The sequence below is a fragment of the Tyto alba genome, unplaced genomic scaffold, assembly GCF_018691265.1.
Source record: "Tyto alba isolate M040663 unplaced genomic scaffold, T.alba_DEE_v4.0 Super-Scaffold_6, whole genome shotgun sequence".
NCBI classification, from domain to species: domain Eukaryota; kingdom Metazoa; phylum Chordata; class Aves; order Strigiformes; family Tytonidae; genus Tyto; species Tyto alba.
Genome location: NW_024881327.1, coordinates 42,899,336 through 42,922,194, shown reverse-complemented (window position 1 = coordinate 42,922,194; position 22,859 = coordinate 42,899,336). Strand labels below are relative to the sequence as shown.

At 40.3% G+C, this 22,859-nt stretch overlaps 1 protein-coding gene across 3 annotated transcripts in view; it reads right to left on the bottom strand.

Annotated features, from left to right (window-relative positions):
• Positions 1–22,464, bottom strand: part of KIAA0232 (KIAA0232 ortholog) — a 72,085-nt gene extending 49,621 nt beyond the window's left edge. The window contains exons 1-2 of one of the 3 annotated variants that reach the window (XM_032984563.2): positions 22,164–22,464; positions 2,877–3,380 (exon numbers count right to left, since the gene is read on the bottom strand). In XM_032984563.2, coding sequence (XP_032840454.1) covers positions 2,877–3,107 — 231 coding nt within the window. In that variant the 5' untranslated portion in view covers positions 3,108–3,380; positions 22,164–22,464. The remainder of the gene's footprint in view (positions 1–2,876; positions 3,381–22,163) is intronic. The other 2 variants (XM_042807600.1, XM_042807601.1) reach the window with 2 other exon arrangements.
• Between the last annotated feature and the right edge of the window lie 395 nt (positions 22,465–22,859).

The following is a 22,859-nucleotide window of genomic DNA, read 5'->3' as shown; positions in this document are numbered from 1 at the left end:
GGGAGCCTAGATAAAATTATCTAGCACCCTGTCCTACTGCACCTTGAAAATCTCCAGCAACGGAGACTCTATCATGCTCCTGAGGAGGTTGTTCCTCAGGAATGATAGAATGATTGCTCCCACTATTTAAAAAAAAAAAAAAAAATTTCTTTCCCATATCGAGATGAAACTTCATCCAGCACAACTTGTATCCATCATCCCTTGTCTTCTTCAAGTGGCTCGTTGTGAGGAGAGAGTCTCTATCCTCTTTGTAGCTGTTCTCCTTGTAGCTGTCCTCCAAGTTGGGGAGAAATCACTGAAATAAACCCACTATTGAGAACAGTCCTTTCCCTGGAAATTCTGTCATCTTTCTCAAGAACCAAAGTAATCATGTAGGAGAAAAAATTCCTGAAATGCCAAAACCCAGTTCTTCTGTGGGAATTAATCTGAATTAAAGGAGCTCAGCAACTCTCAGTATTTTATTCCTAAATTATTTCTCATTCAGATGTTTAATTGCTGTACTATTCCCTGATTTCTATTTGTAAATAACACTAGTATTTGTTTTTCCCCTTTGTCTTAATGTTGTAGTCACCACCAAAATTGGATTGAAACTGCCTATATGCAAATAAATGCTTTAAAGATTTTCTTGTTTCTGAATCACTCAAACCAAAATTATTTTTAAAATGCCAGGGCATACAAATAACCAGTAGGCAATAAGAAAAATAAAAATAAATTTTAAAATAATAAAATAAATAAAAGAACAAGCATGTATGTTTTAAGATTTCCTCAATTCTTCATATAAGAAATTTGTATTTGCAGTCTTTAAAGACTAAACTACTTGAGAAAGGAATTAGGTAGCAGAATGTTTCACAACATATGCATCCAATCCGCATTACAGAATATCATCCCAAATCTAAAATGGTATTAGGTCTCAAAACTTAGTAAACAGTTATTTGAAGCAGAGGGAACAAATACAAAAAAAGTATGTTATAAGCAGGATCAAATTGGAGGAGATGGAAAAGAAACTTCCAGCTTCTTCAAATCTTGATATCATTCAGCAGACATCCTGTACGTTTGTACTACAGCACCCACGCAGCAACACAGGTTTTGGCTACCCTGTCAGCATTTGGTACTCTTCTGTCTTTGGCTCACTAGGTTCAGATAATTAGCTTGGAAAAAGAACAGACACATTCCTTAAAGCTCGTCTATCAACCCACAAAGCACTCAGTTAAGGTATCAAAATGAGAAATAAACTGAGTAAGGTTTTCATAGCATAGTTACCCTGCTTCTTGCAAAAAGAAAACTTAACTTTGGCACTTCAGTAATTTCAAATTATCACAGTAGTGACTTCACATTTATGATTATGCTCTAAAATGGACTGAAAAGAAGCAAGTCTTCATTTTCCCTCAAGGCCACAGGGCTATCTATAAAGCTCCTCAAATTCTGGTGCTGTTTCACTTGGTTTCTTTTTTCTGTCCTCGCCCTGCACCCTCCTTTCAAACAGGTTTTGGAACTTTATTCTGTTAATATATAATACCACTATTTGTGTCTGACCAAGACCTACAGGAGTTCATTGTTAAGGTACATTCTGAAGAGTGCTTACAGTGGTGGGTTTTATTATTATTATTATTATTAGTCATTAGGTTGTTCTGGTGACTTCCACTGCTGCTAGATAAACTTCTGAACAAAAATTATTTTCGCACATAAAGTTTTCTGGTTTGCACAATGGAAGCATGAAGGCTTTTATGCACAGTAATGGTTGCTAACAGTTCAGAAAGTGGCAGTGTCTGACATGAATATTTTTCTGCTTCAGATACACTTATAGCTATTCCACAATACCTTGCCCTGCTCCTGCTGGATGTTTAAGAAGGTAAACTAGAAAGTAATATAAGTTCTGAAGCAGTTAGGTGGCAATGTGTGAAGTATAACCAAAACAACAGCAACAAAAAAGCACTAATAATTAAACCACCTAAGAAGAGGTATTTGCTTTCCTTCCTTCTCACTGTAAACACAATCATCTTACAAGACAAAGTGTACAATCAACAAACAGCATCCTCATCCCTTCTTGAAAACACCAGAACTTCCCTGAGTCCTATATCCAGAAAACTCCACTATTAGAAGTATTTTGATATAGCTTGATGATATAGCAAAATTAAAAAGGAAAAAAAAAGATGAAATTAGGTCTGAAAAGTATGTTCAAGGGATATGTAAAATCCATAGCATTAAAAGCACATGGAGACAGTAGTAGGGTTGCATCTATCTGAAACATAGCTTCACTTTTCTTCTCCTGCCCTTTTTGAATTACAGCCATGTATAGCGATTCACTGTTCCACAACTCTTCCGGATGCCTTTTATCAGGATTCAGGATTAACATTCTTTTAGAAAAGATGAATAATGTATGTGCAATAATGTATTCTAAATACTTGAATACTAAAAAAAAAAAGTGGGTTTTTTTTTTTTATTCTTTACTGAAAATAGCACAAGATGAAATCCATGAGAAGTGATGGGGAGTCTACAAACTACTGTGAAGCAGGTCAATTTGACACACAGTTTACAAGAATTACATTAGTTTACTAATGCTCCAATGTTAAATTAACCTTATAATCATGAGTACTGAATGTCTGCATTTATGATACAGAACATTCCAGTGTTAATTCTGATATCAACTGTACCAACATCATATTTTTGTTTAATGTAACGGCTCATACAGCAAGCTAACTACATTAATCTCAGTTTACCCATCAAATTTGATTCCCCATGAGGTTTATACCTCCCTTCCACCCACACACTGAAAGACAACCGCCCCCCCCATCTGAGCCATACCCATGTATAATACACAAAACATAACTGATACAAAAACTCACTTTCACTGGACAACATCTAAAATATGTAAATACCTGTTCCTGCAGGTCGTAGTCATAGCTATCATGCAGCAGAAGACTGAGGACATACCGAGTATAAATCATGGCATCAATGCCACACTTCTCTAGCTCTTGTCCCAGCCAGGTCTGCACTGGACCCAAAGCATGTAGCAGAGACATTTCAGAAACAGATACAGGGCCTGGATAAGAGCTTGAGGAGCTTTCAGATGGCAAACCATCCACAACAACTGTACAGATAGGGCGCATGAATCTAGGTGGTTGGCATCCTTATAACGTGAAGCATTTTCTGTAGTTGATATTCCGTCGATATCTGGAGGTGATTTTCACTCCAGTAAATAGGAGAGAGGCTTGACTTCTAGGACAACCATTTATATTTCCTGGCAGTTAGCCGTCTAGAGGCGAACATCACTCTTCAGGCATGACCAGTGAATAAACTAAATCCTAATAGCAAACACATATGTAGATGTGTTTTTCTACCTTAATTTCACATTGAGGCCAGATGCAAGTCCCCAGCAGGACCTATAAAGAGGAAAAAATAATAAGTTGTGATAATACGTATCCATACATGAATAATATTAAACAGTGAAAAAAAACACCCAGTGTAGAAAGCAGTCATTACATACTGCTTACTCCACATAAATAGTACATCTATTCAGTGTCATTTTGAAGAGTAACGGGAATTTAAAGTTGACTTTTAGAAAAGGTACTTTTTAATGCAGGAAGAGACACACTTTCAAAGACTTCACAACTAATCCATTGATTGAAACACGTTTGACTTAGCTTTACAGGAAAGATGAAATTTTATTACTATCAGCTTAAAAAAACCACTCTGATTAAAAAAAAAAAAAAAATGCAATCTATGTTAGTTTGCATAAAGACTGACTATATTTTGTATAACTAGAAGACAATATAATCCTACTGTTTTTCAGTGATTTCTGTTTCTGGAACAGAAAAAAGTGTCTTGGTTATAAAACACTGAATTTATGAAATTCATCTGGCCAGAAGTTTCATAAATCCTACCAACTAAGTCGTTGCTACCTTCAGGCTTGGGTTTGGGGGGATTTTTTTCTTTTTTTTAGTTTCAGTATTTGCCTTGCCTTGGGCCAGCAAAGCATTGTATCATCCAAAATCTGTCCTCATAAAAATATAAACCTCTGGAGTAACTTAAAAAATTTAAGCAGAACATAATTTATCAGTGGCAGAATTAACATTTAACCCTCTTTACAGAAAGTATACACCAGTCTTACCTGAGAGCTTACACTCTGAACCACATCGTAAAAGACACAAACCACCCTAAGGCTTATACCACCCACAGCCCCAAATCCATCTCGGTAAGTGAGGGGCAGAAGGTGCAAGCACCACACACGTAGCCGTTCTGTGCTCTAACCCAGAAGCCGCCAGTCCAAAAAAAGGCATTTTTGGACTGGTCGGTCCATCAACCACATGCCAATCTGGCATTTGTGTAGGCCTTCCCTCTCCTTTCCAGCTTCTCGGCAAGAGAAAACAAAGCTCAAATCCTAGCAGGAAGTGTCCCTTCACTAAAAGGAAACAAAGACTAAAGGATCTAAGCAAAATCTACTGTTTTGTTTCAACCCCACTGCAAGATGACCAACACACTCAAGACAGATGTCACATAAAATAACTATCTAAACTATATACTGTGTGCAACATTCCATGCAGGCAGCATGTGTTTTGTGGCCAAACAAAATTGAAAAGTGACCTTACAATTGATTCCTATGTCCACACAACAAAAGATCATAGTTTTTAGGAGCTTCCTTTGCACCACCACCCAGGTACAACTGTATATTCCAGATCTTTACTGAGTCAATTGCAACATCATCAACAAAAAAGCTATTATAATCAGTTGTCACAAAGCTGACAAAATCCTATGCCTAAAGTTGCCTTACTTCTCTGATGGCAATGCTCATTTTGAGAAAGTTGGTAATGCAAGAGTATACAATCTTTGTCAGTAACGTGTTTATATTAGTCAGAATCTCATAAACAAATAACAGGAGGTAGAAACATCCTGCAAAGGGCCTAGAGGTTACTGTTTCATCACGTAATTAGAGAACAGAAAGTATGAGAAAAGTCTAATATTGTAACCAAGATACCCCAAATCAAAAGCCACAAGTCCAAATATTAAGTACTCCATATTCTCTTAATTGTTGAAGAACAGAATTCCACTCAAATATCTACTTTGTCCTTCTCCTGTTGGTACTTCACATCACAGCATGTGGTGAACACTCTCCCTAAGTCAATGCCACAATCCCAGTCAGCCCCCCAAACTCCATGTTTCAAATATCTGGGAAGACTGACACTCTTGATTTGTCTTTTCTGAGACATGGAAGGGAACTACCTGTATGTTCAGGAAATCAACAACTTTTTGACAGAGTTGACAGGAAGTTCCACTGGAAAGGGGAATTGTGAAAGGGTAGATGAGGAGGAAAATCAGGGATGGGACAGTGGGAAAAAAAGTGAGAAAATGACCAAACAATAAATTAATTTATTCTACTTCAGCAGGTCCCCCATCTACCCATAATCCTTTAGTGTACAGAGAATGGAAAGGGGCAGCGAACACACATTCCAAGTAGTCTTTGGTTTGCAAAGACACCAAACACAGGCAAGAGAGGCAGGATGGCGAGGGCTTGATTAAGGTGATCATATCTTTCACTGACAGTTTTGAGTATCTAATATAGCAAACCAATGGGCTACTGAAATTTTAGTTACTTCAATCAAAAGCGACTGCATCAGTGGACAACAAAAGACCTATAGACGTCACCTACCCAGAATTTTGTAAGGCCTCTGGCACGGTCCCACACAACATCCCTGCTGCTAAACTGGAGAGATATGGATTCCACAGATGGACTATTACATGGATAAGGAACCAGCTGGATGGTCATGTCCAAAGAATTACAGTCAACAGCTCAATGTCCAAGTGGAAACCAGTAATGAGCGGTGTCCCTTTAAGGCCCATACTGGGACCAATACTATCTAATATCTTCATCAGTTAAATAGATAGAGGGATTGAGTGCTGCCTCAGCAAATATGCAGATGACACCAAACTGAGTGGTGCAATCGCTTTGCTTGAGCAAAGGGACGCTGTCCAGAGGGACCTCAACAGGCTTGAGGAGCAGGCTCATGTGAAACTCAAGTTCAACAAGGACAAGTGCAAGGTCCTGCACCTGCATCAGTGCAATTCCCAGTAACAATTCAGATTGGGGGATGAATGGATGGAGAGCAGCACAGTGGAGGACTTGGGGATATTGATGAATGAAACATTGGTCATGAGCCAGAGCTTGTAGCCCAGAAAGCAAATCAAACCCTGGACTACATAAAAAGAACCGTGACCAGGAGGTCAAGGGAGGTGATTCTCCGCCTCTATTCCGCTCTCATGGGACCCCACCTAAAGTACTGCATCCAGCTCTGGGGTCCCCAGTACAAGACAGACTTGGATTTGGTAGAACAGATCCAGAGAAGAGTCACAAAAATAATCACAGGGATATAGAATACATTCTGTTATGAACAAAGGTTGAGAGAGCTGGGGTTGTTCAGCCTAGACACAAGAAGGCTCTGTGGAGACCTCATAGTGGCCTTTCAGTACTTGAAGAGGGTTATAAGAAAGATGGGGCCTGTAGTGAATGGACAAGGGGCAATGGTTTTAAACTGAAAGAGGGCAGATTTAGATTTGAAATAAGGAAGACATCTCTTACAATGAGGGTGGTGGGACACTGGAACAGCTTGTCCAGAGAAGCTGTGGATGACCTACTTGAAGTGTTCAAGGTCAGGCTGGACAGGGCGCTGAGCAACCAGATCTAGTGGAAGATGTCCAACCCCTCATACTGTGGGCAAGGACAAGATGATCTTTAAAGGTTCCTTCCAACCCAAACCATTCTGATTCTGGATACTGAGTACTTAGACACATGGTTTAGATTCTCCACACCTTGTAAGGACTGAGTTTATGCTTCAGCTCTGTCCTGAATGAGGTGATAATGTGGCCTCTCTTTTCTATCTAAACACTTATTTTCATGAGGCATTTAAGAAACTCAGTTCTTGAGTGCTAGGCTGACAAAATCTGATTGACTTTGGCTGACTAGTTAAAGCCTGCCTTGCTTTTTTTTTAGATGGGGAGGAGAGGGGAGAGACAAGAGCGAGATGGGTTATCACAGGTATTAAGAAATGAGACAACAAAATTTCTATGATGTTCAAGTATTATAGTCCACCTTTTTTGAATATCATATTCAATTACTTATTTTAACATGATTTTAAGTTTCAAAATATATACATGATATAAAACCCCAAACTGACAAAAATTCTAAAATAATATTTGAGAATTTGCATCCTACAACTGTCTCAAGTACTCTGTTTTACACAAAGTCTTAAACATATTTCCATTATGTTTTAGAATTAAGAAAATTTAATGCAAACTGAGTATTTTCTCATCCCAGTACTAGAGAGAGTCTATCCATATCAAATTAATACAAGCCACTCAGGGAGCAAACATATCTGCTTGATTTTAGAGATAATATTTTCTGACAAATAAGTTATCATCCCTTTTTCATCTTTTTCAGACTGTCTTGTTAAAAATAACTTTCTCTATCCTCACAGTGACCATGGTTAATCTGAACAGGCAGACTACAATACAGCCTGCATAATTAGTGCAAGAGTAGTTATTTTAACTATTAAGTTGGAAAGAATTCATAATTTCCAGTTATAAAATATGATGGAGGGACACACCCTATAATAAGAATTACCAAATAAAAATTTACACATCCCTGTCAGTAGTTTGTGAAAACTACCAATTACGTAGCAATCCTAAAATCAAAAATATATGATTAAATTCTTTCAAAATAATTTCTACTTACTCCACTTCCTAGTAGAATTTTTCCTTTTAAGTAACCATCAGTTTTTGTAATACTAATCAGTGCCCTTAGCAAGGTCAGTTTGATAAACTTTCAACAGCTTAACAACTAGAGGCACAAAAGGCAATTTATGAAGTGTCTTGTAAAGGAATGAGAATACAATACTGTGTAAACACTCGGATTTTACAATTTAGACTGTTTTAGAATAGATACTTTTTCTCAAAATTCTATTCAATGACACTAGACATTCTTTTTACCTAGAATAGACAGCAGAAGACAATAACTGAGTTTTAGTCTCCTGAGATTGAGTTATGGAAACGCAACAACTTTAAACCACCTATAGCAAGAAACAGGAAGGAGGATCAATGGTACAGAAACTGAAGTTGGAACACTCCAGGTCTGTTCCCTACAACAGTTATTCCTGCATGGTAAATAACCATTTCTGAAGACTAAATAATCCTAGTCTTCTCTGCAAGTGAAATGGAATATGGGTATTGTCATAACAAATACATAAAATATTTTTTTTTAAGTCTCTTGGTACTGCAATAGTGAGAGCCACACAAATACCTACTTTTGACAGTTGTGTCTACAGGAATAAAGTATGACAGTGTAAAATTACACTAAGATTACCAAGGAGTGCAGTAAAAGAAAGGTGTAATTAAATCACTCTTCAGCGAAGCTTGATACAAGCCCACCAAGGAAGTGCTAGCATATGTAACTGGTCTTATCAGACTACCAACAGAAAGAGCAGATTAACTAAAAGCTCGTGCCGGGCAAGACACTTCCATGTCTTCAACAGCTTTTTTTTCTCCATAATTCCCCTTCATACAAAAAATAAATTATTTTAAGGATCTCAAAAGTGTTTTTTTCCCAATTGTTTCTAATCTTGGAAAACAGTAACCAAGGCCAAACCACAAAACCCACTGAATTAATCTAAGGTAACCTCATATGTATTTTATCAGCACCAAGAGGCCTCTGAAAATTATGTATCCACACAGCAAGGTTCAAACATTTTTTTGGTAAATGGAAAAAAAAAAAAAAAAAAAAGTAGACAATGATTTAACAAGTTTTCAGGCTTTCTTAAAGATATACCTACTATCAACTCTTAAAGTAACAGAAAATACTGTACTAGGAGATCAAAAAAACATACCCCTTCCTATTGCCCTTTCAGTTAAACTAAAGGTCCACAGACTATTTCTTGGAGATCATAAAAAGATAACTTAAGGGAAGCAAATTGTCTGCAGGCTTAAATTCATTACACTGGGCTCTACATTTTCAGTAGAAAACAAACAAACAAACAAAACCCACAGGATCTACATGCTGAAGCAAGTTGAAAACTAATTTATTATTTATCATCTGCAAATGAATTCTCTCAAGCCTCAAAGTCACTCTTTACGTATTTTGACACTTCTGCTACACAGAAGTTGATCTCTTGGGTAAAGCTGCAGTTGCTACCTCTTTCCTTCCTTCCATTCCCAAAAGGGAGAACATCTGTGTTTCCAGTGCTTCGTTCTGCCTACTGCTTTATGTTAACAATTAGACCAGACATATTCTCACACAATGGTTAAGTTGTAACTGCTGTTTTGTACAAAGTTTCCTCTGTTATTCTTTGAAATATGCCAGTACATTTACAATTAATAGCTCTCATTTTCAAAAGTTTTCTTCCCCCACTACGGTATTTGACAATGCTTGACAATTTTTTCAATGCACATAGAAAAAAAAAATATATATTACAGCGTTCTTTCTTACTTGTTTGAGGGGTTTTTTTATTTGTTTGTTTGATTTTATTTAATGTGGATATAAGTGTCCACCTTTTTAACCAGGACAAAGTTTTTTTAGAAGTATTTTTTTTTCTGAGAAAGGTTGTATTAAAGGAAAACAACCCTTCCACTCCCCAACATCTACATATAGCAAAAATATGCAAATACTAATTTGTATAAATCAAAGTGAAAATATCATCAATTTTGGTCAATAACATAGTGACATCACATATTCACTTCAGTAAATTTCAGTCCCCTCTAGAAGACTGATAATCAAAAGCACAATCACATCATATGATTGTAACAGAAGTCCAAAATTGTTCTTACATATTATGGAGGAATCAGCAATTTTACCATCATTCCTTCTGTTTCATTCAGTGAAAAATCTAAACAAACCCTTAACAGACAAACCAAACAGCCACACACTGGGGAGAGCACTGTCAAAGCCCAGAAACAAAGCCTATTTAAAATCTAGCAAACAATGGAATCTGTGTCCATAATGAATTTCACATGGCATTTAAAAGACATGTGAATTCAGAAGTAAAAGAAGTTGTTATTTTTTAGTCACATTCCTCGATAATCTAAGAAATTTGGCTGTGTAGTCTTCAGAGCAAGGACAGGTTTTTTATGTTGGTGATTTTTGATGATACCGTACAATAAACAGCAGAGCAGGGAGTTGATTCATGACCAAAGCACTGAAACACTATCGTAAAACAAAAAAAAATTATGATGTCCACACTGTAAACAAACCTCTTCCTCCATCTCAGTTCAAACAACTTCTACCACAAAGCTTCAGAAGCATTGCCGTGCCATGAGAAACACAGATTAAAACACCTGGCTGGAATTAAAGCAAGAACACTACAAGTGGTCAGAAGCATAAAAGCAGCTCTGTGAATTAACTTCTGGATATACACAGAATTTCCTTTTTTTAAAGTAGTATTATCAGGAACTGCAAGAGTGATACAATCTCATTTGTAATGATATATGTTTTATGGTTTATTGATATCTAGCGGGGCTGGGCTTATGCCATGTTTCTAGCGTAACTCCAGTCAAGTCTTCCCAGAGAGGAGACAGAAATTAGTGTGTGGGTGTTACTGCAGGATTTTTCTTCCTGTAAATCTGCAAGCTTATTTTCATAACACTTACCCAAATGAAAATCTGAGGCTGCTAATCCTATATAAAAGCTTACTGGAATTACTCAAAGGATTCAAGAGCTACCATATATAAACTTCATTTACTTAGGTTAGCAAAGAAAAAGAACAGAGATATAACCAAGATGACACCAGGGAGGTCACCAGCACAGTTCTGTAGGATTCTGCACCGGGACCTGCATTGCTTTACAAATTCGTAACAGATCTGGAAGATGAGATGACACAGTTAAGAAGCTACCAAACGACAGCGAGCCATCAGGTATAGTGAACACAAAATAACTGAAAAAAAAAAGCAGAAGGACCTTATGAAACTGGCCTGGGCAATAAGAAGGCAAACAAAATTCAGCATAGGTAAACTTGAAATGGGACACAGCGGGAATAATAACCTCATGCTATCAATACACAGATCAATAAATTGTGAGCTGACTATTAATCCAAGGATCTATTTTTAAGTAGTATGTTAGATATTTCTCAAACCCAGCAGCAGTCAAATCACAGAACAAAACTGAAGCCATCACTGAAATAATGTTTTGCACGCACATTGTACATAACGTGCAACCCTGGTCCTGTAATACCAAAGACGACATGCCTCTCCATGGATAAAGACTGACTATTCAGTGTCTTTTTTTTTTTTTAGTAGAAAGTATCAATGAGTTAGTAAGAGCTATGTACAAAACCTCACACCAGAGCTACTAGAAAGTCCTTGTCAAAACATACTGAGGACAAGAACGAAAGAAAGAACAAAAGAACTAGATGGGCTTCAAAGAAAATTGAACAGCAGAGATCCCTTGAGAGTTTCCAACTAGACAAACCACGTCAGGCTCAGGAAATCCCCTAGAATGAACACGGTGTGAGGCTGAGGGAGTATTCAGGAGAGGTATCACATGTACTCTCCCTGTTCTTTTTTGTCCCTAACTACTCACTTACAGATGCTGTTGCAGACAAGTACCAGATTTGACAAAGCCTTTGTTTGAACCAGTACAGCTGTTCTTATAAAACATTCATGCTTACCATAATACAAGAACAACACTTCAGAAAACAGTAGCTGGAGGAGTTCAATTAGCTGATGCACTCACAGGGCTGCACATTATTAACATATATGAACTTTCTTACAAGATGTCAGAACATTAATCCTGTCAGAGAGCAAAAACTGAGCTATGGGAAACAATTGTAATGGACTGCAGAATTAGCAGGTGAAGTACCTGCACTAGGGGTTCAGCTGCATATCCAAGACCCCAAATTCCCAGCAATCTGAATATTCTCCACTTCCTTAAAACAAACATGTAATATAAACTGAAAAATATACAAATTTTAAGTTAGGAAAAAAAACGCAAGACGGAAAGAGGAAAAAGCATGGCCTAGCAGCAAAACCTACAAATGCCAGGAAGAGCAGTTGCAGCATACTATGTCTACCACACACGAAAACTTCATCACCTTATAGATTAAGAAGGCCTGACAGAGGCTTCATAAACAGACTCTTTTGAAAGGGTTCCTATTACATACAGCAGGCCTGTAAAGAAGCATCTCCATGTAATGGAGACCTAGGAAATTGTTCTTCACTACATGTAACGTGTCTTAAAAATTAATTAATGAGACCTAATAGTTGGCAAGTTTTGTACAGCATGGTTCAATAGGCATCTTGATAACTTAGGAAGCAAATTTTACGTTCAAGACATAAGTATTGTTATTTCCTAGCATCACTCAGGAAACTGTTCTAGGAGGTCAAGACTCAGTATTAAAGATGCATAAGGAAAATCAAAAGCAAGCACTTCATTATGCAGCACACAGCCACCACTTCCACTTCAATAAACATACAGAAGACCAAAGCATTTCTGACAAAATAAAACCCAAGAAATAAAACAATTTCTGGTACCACAGTTTGTCGTACAGTTGTACCAGGTAAGTCTAAGTACAGCACATGTGTAACCTGCAACCCCCCCAACCCAAAGCATTATGTCTTCAAAAATTTCCATATTAATTTTAAGGACTTACAACTCTTAAAAACACTTTCAAACGTTGATCAAATTTAATGAATTTAAAGACTGTCAGAATCTCGGAGTAAAATACCACTTCACCAATTTCTAATGCTCAGCTGACATTAACAATGGCAGCATTTACATTACTTAGGTAAGAATTTGTCCAAACAAGGCTATCCAGCTACCAGTACAGTCCTAATAATTGCATTCTATTCTTAAAAAACAATGAATGTAAACTGCCATGAGAAAATTTTTTCCAGTTTAGTTTGTTACTGTCCAGACTGGATTTTGAACTAAATGTGAAGCTCTCTTAAAACTGGTGTTTGAACTAAATTTTGCTCCTTTGTTTAAACAAGACTACTTTTTTAAAAAAATCCCATCTGAAAAAAGGAAAATGTACACATAGTGCATAACTTAGAAATATGTTAGTTTTTTATAAATTTAAATCCACAATCTAATGACAATGAGTTCAAGTAAATATTTTTCACATTAAAAATTAGCATAAAACAATGCTCCATATAACCGACAAAATTTGAAGTAATTGCTACTATTGCCAGCACAAGTACCAGTTTGTAAAAACCAGCAGTGATGGGTCTTACACCAGCAGTAACCAACTTTCAAAAGAACAACACCAGTAGCAGCATCTTGACAGAGGAACCTGCATGGCTGACTCAAAGGCTAGTTAAGGTAAGACAAACTGCACTGCAACCGTATACTGTTACCAAGAGAGGATGTTCTCCTGTTTCTCCCATAGTCCCTTCCTGGCATTCTCACCCATTTGTCCTTGTATTTAACCCATCCACTGTGTGGTTGCAGAGATGAACTAGATCAGTTTGTTCTAAATGGAAAAAAAAAATTCATTCTTGGTGGGCCAGTCTCCAAAAAATACAATACAAATAAGTAATCAAGTTGCTCCATTGCCACAAAATTTCTACATCTAGCATAAGGCAGGAAGTAGGGTTGCCCCTTTCAGCAGCAGCCCACTGTTAGATCCACTTAAGTATTTAACAAGAACACATGAGGAAGGCAGAGTTCAGAAACTACATTTTAGCTGATTCGGGTGCAAGCCTTTCAGACCACCATTATTCTTAGGAACATGAAGTGTGGAGGCCAATCCAGGTACTTCAACAGATATGATATGTACTTCCAATATTTTTACAGAAATTCCCCACTGACCCATGCAACAATATCTCATACTTTTATCATTCAGCAGATTCAGCCGTGAAACAAACAGAATCCCACCGCAGCTGTAGCCTGGAGATGATAAAGAAATTGCTGGTTGCTTCAAGTTTGGTAAGGGAGAGGCAGGTGTTGCACTGTAGCTAGCCTAGAATATTACAGATCACCATAATGTGGATAACTCAAGAAAAAGTGAGTGCCAATGCAGAAAGCAACATGTGTACATCTCAAAAACATAGATGCTGCCTCAGCTCATACTTTACAGTACTCCCCAACCACTGGTGTAATTTCAGTACCACTAACATCAGGTTTCAGACTGTTCTGACACATTTCTTTTTACCATTGAAGACACTGGTATGATTTAAGTTTTCCGATTTAAAAATGGAGATCATATCAGTGTACCAGAGCAAAGCTAGTGATAAATGTCTCACTCTCCCCCATTTACCTCAAGTCTATCACACACAGGGATTGCCTGGGTAGACTGCTACAAAGCCTGAGAGGTCCTGGGGAGAAATACTTGTCTAGCTGTATCTTGAAGGAAGAGACAGTTACAGTCTTTTTGTTCAGTCCCGTGAGAAGCTTCACAGGAACACTATTTATCAAAAGCTGTATCTTTTACTGTGTACACAAGCAACAGACCACACATTACTGATTACCATCATTATACTTCAATAACTCTTCCTCTGATTTAAGGAAACATAAATGGAGTTAATAAAACCCAACCCCAAATATAACTAAGATCACAAGGGATGCACGCATTTTAAGCTGAGACATTTATCTTCAGGACTTCCGGCATGTAAAATCTGTAAGGTTTCTACTACTTGTGTCTCACTATAGGTGATAGAAAGGCTAGTACGTAGAGTATAGGTGGGGCTTAACAATACAACAGAGGATGCAGTCAAGTAACGAAAAGATCAGATATACTCTCTCAACTATTCTGATCACTCTTCTTCCTGCCCTCCTGATGCTCTAAAAGGTGCAGTTCAAACTACCTCTTACTAACAGCTATTTGCCTCAGTGTTTGAACTCCTTTCCCAGGCTTGGAGTAATGGCTTAGTAATGGCTTGTAGGCCTAAGCACCAAGTTACGTGTGCGTTCACTAAACCAGACTTGCCTCAAGTTTTGTAACGTCTCCGTGCGCAGACACGGACGCCAATGTGCCCCAGCAGGCGTTGCCAGCCTCCTCCAAGGCACAGCCAGCCACCAGCATCAGCCCCCAGGCCACCAGTGGGGCCACGCTGGTCAAATATTCAGTGCTCTTCGCATCAGCTGGAATGCTACTGTACCACCAAGTAGCCCAGTGGCTCTCTTTTAGTGCAACCATATAGTATTTATTTCAACCAATACACAATTTATTCTTAGGCATACATTGCATCTTTCAGTTGGGGAAGGAAAAGGGGAATGAATTATGAATTCCAAAGATCCAATAACTACTGTCCATTTAAAGGCTATGTTTTTTCTCCAGCTATTTATACTTCCAAAGTTAATAATTCAGCTGTATATAAACATCTAACTAGTTGATGACCACACTATACATTTTACTTTGTTTTATTAACTTATTTAATTTGTATGGAGGTCTTCTCTGAATGCTTACTATTGAAGTTTTCCATATCTGGTCTGCAATTAAAGGAGCTAATTACTACCTTTTTGGAAAGCTTAAAATAGCCTCATGAAAAGTTTAAAACCAAATATAACTACTGCCTAACTATATAGTCTTTTCAATAGCTCTTTTCATAAAAAAATACATTATCATAACTTCAGTTATTAGTCACATATAGACAGTGTTTTCATTAATAACTGTGTAAAAATGTACAATATGTGTCAGCCACAAGAGGCTCAGTAATCACAGAGTTCTGATAAGTTGAATTTGCAAGCTCCATGACTTAACCAGCAGACAAAATAACAACTTTGCAACAAAGAAAATATGGCAGACCTGTAAAGAAAATTTTCAAATGCTTTTCCCCCAAACTTCTACCACCTCTAATTTTTAATCCAAAATGTTAGCAAATAAAATTCTATATATTTAAGAAATTGAGATCTGAAGTAGGAGACTGCAATTCTGAACAGAGTAACAATTCACATGAAAGAATATGCATTTTAGAATCTGAGTGTATTTGCATAGGCATTGTTTGTTTAGTTTATGTTGTAAGACTGCCAGGAAAATAACTTTTCCTTCTTTTTCCTTAAAAACAGTGGTGATTTTTGTTGCCATATCATACCTCCACTTTTACGATTCAGTATGTTGCCTAAAAATGCTACTGCTTATTTAAAACAAACAAACAAAAAGTTTACAAACTGAACAGGTAGGATGGGTTAATATTGCTCTTAAAATAATAAATTTGCTCTTTGCTACTTCAAATAACAGCTGGAAATCTTATTTTACTGAAATGCAAAATATTTAACTATAACCACCAGAAAACCTTTTACAGAAACCAGCAGGTCAGCATTGTATTGCTTCTCTTCAAGGAAGTTACTGCACTGTTGACTAAGGCATGTCTTTCACAACTCAAGAACAAAGTTACTAAAAACTGGAACTCTGAGGTTTCTCTCAAGCTGATAAAGATATCCTGTTCAGAGAAGCTGGTGAAAAAATGTCTTATATAAATATGAAAATTAAACTAATATCTCAACTTACAAAAACATTTTAAAACTCTTGGGTCACCTCGCACAATTCAACATGACTTCCAGCAAAGCAGCTATAAAAACGTCAATAAAACAAGAATTGATATAAGTAATTCAGTTTCACTGTTAAATGCAATAGTCAAATAAGCAGCAGAGTGAACTTCTACCCCAGAAGACAGAACCAGGAGAATAGGCATTCACTCAATAGCAACCCTTAGCTAATTAGTAACAGTCATTAGCTCATAATCTTCAGCCAGCAGAATTAAAATATCATGAAACAGTAAAAAGTTTTTCCTGAAGTTTCCTAAGTAAAGTTATCAATCAGACAAATCACTGGAAGCTGGCTCTGTTTCTTTGAAGATACACCAGTGTCCTAAATTCTATGCAGTGTTTGAATGTTGCACTCCTACTCAGCCACAGCGTCTTCAAATTTGTTTCAAGTTTGTAATAACAGATTACAGTGTCACAAGGACTTAGTGAGAATTAATAACTCAGCCAATGGCAGCAATGTGCATTAGAGATTTCTTCATTAGTGATGCTTCAAGCAGCCTTTTTTCTTTAGGCTAATACTTTATTTTCTTAGAAAGAACATATGACACATGCTAAATGACCAAAATAATTTCCTTAATCATGCTGTGTATGGTTTAGCACATTTTCCCACTTTACTGTTGAAGATTATTATCTCAGTCTAAATCCTGACTAAACTAACACTACCTGGAATAACTTTGCAGAGTGTACATTTCTTGCAACTCAACTCTGCTATTTTGACGTTAATACTATATAATCTTATGAAAAGTAGTTTTATTTTTTCTAGCCTTCAGCTGCCCCTAGTCTCATACTCTCTTACCTCTCTCTGTACTTTCTTCCACAGTCTATATATACAAAACCTCATCTGCAACGCAACTATGGCTCCCTTCAGAATTCTTCTATGACGAAGCTAGTGCAGCTACCCAAACCATAAGAACAACAAAAAACCCACACTCGCACAATTTAATAACATATAAAAGGCATAACAGCTCCTCCTTTCCACACAGCATCTTAAACAAAGGTACATTAAGATGAAACAATTTGCTTTCATTTATTCAGTAAGAGAGCTGATAGAAACTGCAGGTCTCTTCAGTCTTAGTCCAGCATTCTATCCAGCAGACCTTGTTCTTTATGTAAATTTAACAGTAACTAGAGGAAGATCTTTAAAAGCTACAAAAAGAACAGAAAACTATTTAGATTTCACCCGTTACAATTTATTTTTATTTATTAACAAGATTTTTTGCACAGAGCATAAATTTTCATATGCAATCCTTTCGAGGATAAGGCCTAGAAAGTTACAAAGAAAAGTAAAATTAGCATGGACTGCGCATTTGAAACTTCTTCCTCAATACAGCAAAAAAGAGAAATTTAAACATCCCCCAAATTACATTTAAAAATTATAACTGTTACAGCAAGCCTAAACACAGACTATGAACAGACTTAGCAGTATATAATTCATCTATTACATGCAATATCACAACAGGAAAAAATAATTTAAATCCTTTAAAATTGAGGTTTCCATACTATTGTCTTACAAATAAATTCTCTTGGAAAGACAGATACTGAAGTGGACATACAGAAGCTAAGATATAAAGAGAATCTAGATGATGCAGAAATAATCAATGAAGTTTTATGCAGGTAAATCCAAACGCATGTAAAATTATAAAGGAAATAGCATATTAAAAAATAAAAGTATTCAGTAGCTTCCAATAAGGCTAGAGAAATAAGTTAGTAGAAGTCTGTGGAATAATCTTTATACTGAATGTTCAAACTACTCAACCCTTCCCCCTACCCCCACCAACTCCCATTGTGGCCCAATAAAATACATATTCAATCCTTCAGCACCCATTATAAATGCACCCAACTAACTTTTGGGAAACTAGAACAAGATGGTTTTTAGTAAAGATATTGTAACTAGCTCATCTAGATCTTATTCTACTAGAACACTCTCACAGTCCTGCAGTTACCTGGCATTTCTGTCTAGAAAAAATCTGGTAAATTATTTCCAAATTATGAAAAAAATATACTTTTCCCTCCTATCAAGCAATTTTATTTTTCTCTGTGTATTGAAATGCAACTGAGCATTCAAATATTCATTAGAACATTTTTATTTTGTATCACAAAATTGACTTTACGCAGAAAAAATTCCTGGGGTGGAGTTAGGGGGATGGACACAACACAACAACTTGTTTCTATAATTACATTTACAAATTACCTAACCAGCTCATCACTGTTCTTGAACTATAATGAAGGATCCCAATCTCTGTTCCACAATACAGAAGAAACCATCCCAATAAACAGACCATATTAAATAGCTTCTAGAAAACAATTTTTACGCCAAGCTTCACTAGCAGTGCAGATAACTAGAACAGTTCCCACTACCTCTGTTAGCCTACAGGAATTCTAAGTCTTGCTGTCTTCATCACATTCTGCTTTACCAGGCATTGTTATCCAACTTATAGTATTTTTAGTTATTAATTATTGGTTGTTATTACCATTACACAATTTTAGGGGCTTCATATTACCAGTCTAACAGACAGGTATGAAACCTATGCTATAAATGCATGCCTTAAGAAAAAGAAAGAAAAAAAGCTGAAATGGAATGACAAGAAGTAAGGGTCTTTTACTCTGAAAAATTAAAAAAAAAAAAAAGCTCAGATTAAAAAAAAAAAAACTCAAATTTCTTATTTTTGAACACATTAACATTTAGATGGCTTTAAAAGAAATATTTACTACACGCCACTTTCAAAATCCATGATTACAAATTTTGCATGCTGCTTTATACAAAGCTTAGAGAAGCAGCAAACTGATAGGTGATTTTGCTAGGATTCTCGCTAAGTAGCTAGAAAGTCTATTCTGATGCTATAGCACAACACCTAAGAACCCAATAAAATTCCACAGAAAATTCACCTGTGCTAAGTATAAAACCAACCTCTTGGCTTCCTTCATTCCCCCTATCCACCTAGAAACAAGATCCTCAAGAAGGACAAATAATAAAGTTATGAGCAGTATCTAGATCTTCCTCTGTCCCTATTGCTGCTAGAATGTACAGCAAACAAGCAAAGGAAAATGCTGACATCATTTTACCCCTATGGAATTTCTCCTACTTGGAAGAATAAGGAATAGCAACAACAAAATCAGTGGGGAATGTAGACTATGAAATCAGCATATAAAGATAACAGAAGTTCAAGGCCTCCAATTTTACCTCTTGGGTCACATATAAATCTGTTTGCCCCTTCCTTTTCTTTCAATTCCCCTGCTGATGAGCAGAAAAGCTAGAGGGTCATGTATCCAATCCAAATTTGCAGAATCTCTAGCCTCAAAGAATCATTACCCCCATGGTGCACAAAACAAATTAACTGATAAAGTTCTGTGACTGTACGTGTGGGAATATCTGCTAAGCAGAATATGGTGGGGATATAAACTGCTGATGCTTTCAACGGATTGTACAAATTGGTATTTCCCCTACTATTCTTAGTCTTCGAAAATGAAGAACATTATATATATAGTGAGATACCCATTTTATTCAAGTTACTTACATGTCCTCTTCTATCTCAATGATCAAAACAGAAGACTTTGATACCTATATGATATGCTTTATTGATTGGGAGGGGTTGTACACTACCATTTTAGCATATCCATGCTGACAAGAAACAGCAGATGGAGGATTAGTACAAAATAAAATCTGTACAGTTACATGTCAAGTAACAATCAAGTTCCATGTCATTTACTTCTATAAGGCACATTTTTGTCTTAAATAATAAAGAAAAATGTCAATTGCAGACTCCCATGGTGTGTGAGAAGCCCGCAATACTTGGGTTTTAAGCACTGCAGTGAAGTAGTTTTTTTACACAATTATCTACTGAATCATCACAAGCTCACTTTTGACAGCCAAGAAATCAAATTTGATCTACGATTCCCACTTCATCCCAGGAACACAGAAGTAATAAATGGTGTGACACAGCAGGGTAAAAACCTAAACATTTAAAAGGGTTTGCATGAGGAGTATCAACCACCCGCGCCACAGTGTCCTCTGATCCCAGGCCTATAAACTACAACCCGATTTACTTATATACGGAAAACATCGAAATACAAGAATGCCTTTTATTTGAAAGGACAAGCAAATCGTGATATTTTCACCCTTCAGATCAGAATCAGGTACTGCAATGAGTAATTAAAACAAAGACAAACCCGAAAAAAAGCACCGCACTTTCGCTTTTCTCAAAGTTTCATAACACGACTTAATAAATGTATACTTTTAATCCAGCCGCCGCGAGGAGAAGATGGAAATGAGTTTGCTGGAATGAAGTGTCAATTCGTGTTACTTCTGCATTCAGCTGTAACCTTCGCCAAACCTTGTCTGTCCGTGCCGTGTGTCTTCCCCCCCCCCCCCCCCCCCCCCGCCCATTGCCGACGAGCGGCTGCGGCCCTGCCGGGCCCGCCCCGGCGGCGCGCAGCTCCGAGCGGCCATAGGATGCGGCTCCCATCCGTCTCCTATCAGCCCAGCTCCTCCTCCTGAAACAGCAGCAGCCCTAGCCTTTCTATCCGCCTTTTGCCTTCAATAGGCCCCTAAAGGACAATGCTGTTGGAAAGCGGGGGGGGCGGGAAATAGGAGGGGAGCGAGTCCCAGCAGATCGGCCCCCGAGGTAACCCCGGAACGCCGCAGCTAAGCCAGCGGACGTTTCCATCTGCCCCGATCCGAGGCATCGATACCGGCCTCCCGGCTCCTCCTCGCCGGTCAGCAGCCGCCGGCTGCGCTTTGTACGATTACGCACAGGATGAAAGGTCACGGCCTGAGCCGATCCCGCACACCAGCCGGGCCCGGAGATGGGGCGGGGGGCGGTACGGAGAGCCCCGCCACTCCAACCTCACGGCCAGGCAAGGCAGGGAAGGGGGCTGCCCGGCTCAGTCTCTCGCTACCACGACCCGAAGCGCCGCATCCTCCGGTTTCCCGTCCACTGCGCCGGCTGACATCGGCGCCGGCCGGCACCCACGCCGGGTGGGTGGGTGGTGGGTGCCGCCTTCCTCTCCCCCCTTTCCTCCTCCCGGCCCGAAGGCACGGAGCCCCAGCTCCCTCCCTCCCCCCCCCCCCGGAGCAAGCCGCTCACCTGGCGCTGGGACCCCAGGGGCCGGGCCGGGAGAAAGCGGGGGGGGCGGGGGGGAGTCGGGGAGGGCTCAGATCCTGGGTAGGCGCTCGGACCGGGGCACCCCGGCCGGGCCCCCGGCCCCGCCCCCGAGCCCTGCCCCGCCGCCGCTCCGCAGCCAGCCCCCCCGGCCGGCCCCTCACGCTCCCTGTCACCCCCTCCCCGGCCCCTCTCCTCCCGTCGCCGCGCTTCCTCCCCTCTTCCCCCGGCCTCCCCGGCACGCTCCCGCCGCGCTGCGGCAGGCGCAGTGGAGAAGCGGGACGCGCCGTCCCGGGAAACCGTCCTCCCAGCGCCGGCCAGGCCCGGCCCCGCAACTCCTCCTCTTCCCGGGCTGTTAGCGGAGAGGGAAGAGCGGGCCGGCGCGGGCCTCCTCGGCCGGGCCCCGAGCTGCCGGCCCTGCCCTCCCCAGGGGTCGAGCCTGCCCGTCCCTCAGCACAGCGGCGGGAAGGAGGAGGGAAGGGGGCGCCCGCCACCGCCTCCCGGCTTCGTCCTCCCGTTGCCACGGGGAGGGCGGCAGCCGCCCTCCCGCCCTCCCTCCAGCCCTGCCCCTCCCTCCGCTCCCCGGGCCCGCGGCGGGTATTTACCTGCCGTGGCGGCGCAGAGCGGGGCCCTGGGGCCTCTGGCAGCCGGAGGAGGCAGCGGACTCCGTCCCGCTGCTGCCGTCCCCGAGTGAGGCGGGCGGGACGGAGCCGGGACCTGCCCTGGGAGGCGTTACGTAAACCGGCGGCGGCGGCGGCTCCGAGCGCCACGGGGAGGGCGGGGGGCCGGCCGCTCCGTCACCCGGCAACAGGACTCAGCGCCTCGGCGGACCGCGCCGCAGGCTCCTCCCCGTGTATCCTTCCGCCCAGGGGGCGGCCCTGGATCCCGCCGCCGGGGTTACGGAGCTGCGCCGGGGTGCGGGGGCGCGCGCTCGCAGCGGGGCGGGAAGGGGGAGGGCGGGGGGGCGCGCTGAGCTCTCCGCCGCGGCGGCGGCGGGGGGGGTGGGCGGGCCGCGCCTCTCCGGCCCCGTCCCGTAGTGCCCGGGCGCCAGCCAGCCGGCTTCATGGCGGGCCGGCGCGCAGGAAGGGCGGGGGGGAGGAAGGGAAGTATCCCTTTGCCCTGGTTGTACAGCCCCGGCCCGGCCCCGCCCGCCGGGAGAGCGCCGCGCTGTCCGCCGGGCGCCTGAGGGCAAAAAGGGGCGGGCGAGGCGTTTGAAAGTCACCGGCCAAGCGGGGAGAGCGCCTGGCGGGGCGGCCTCAGCGCCTCGGGCCTCCGGGGGGCGGGCGGCGGCCCCTCGCCCC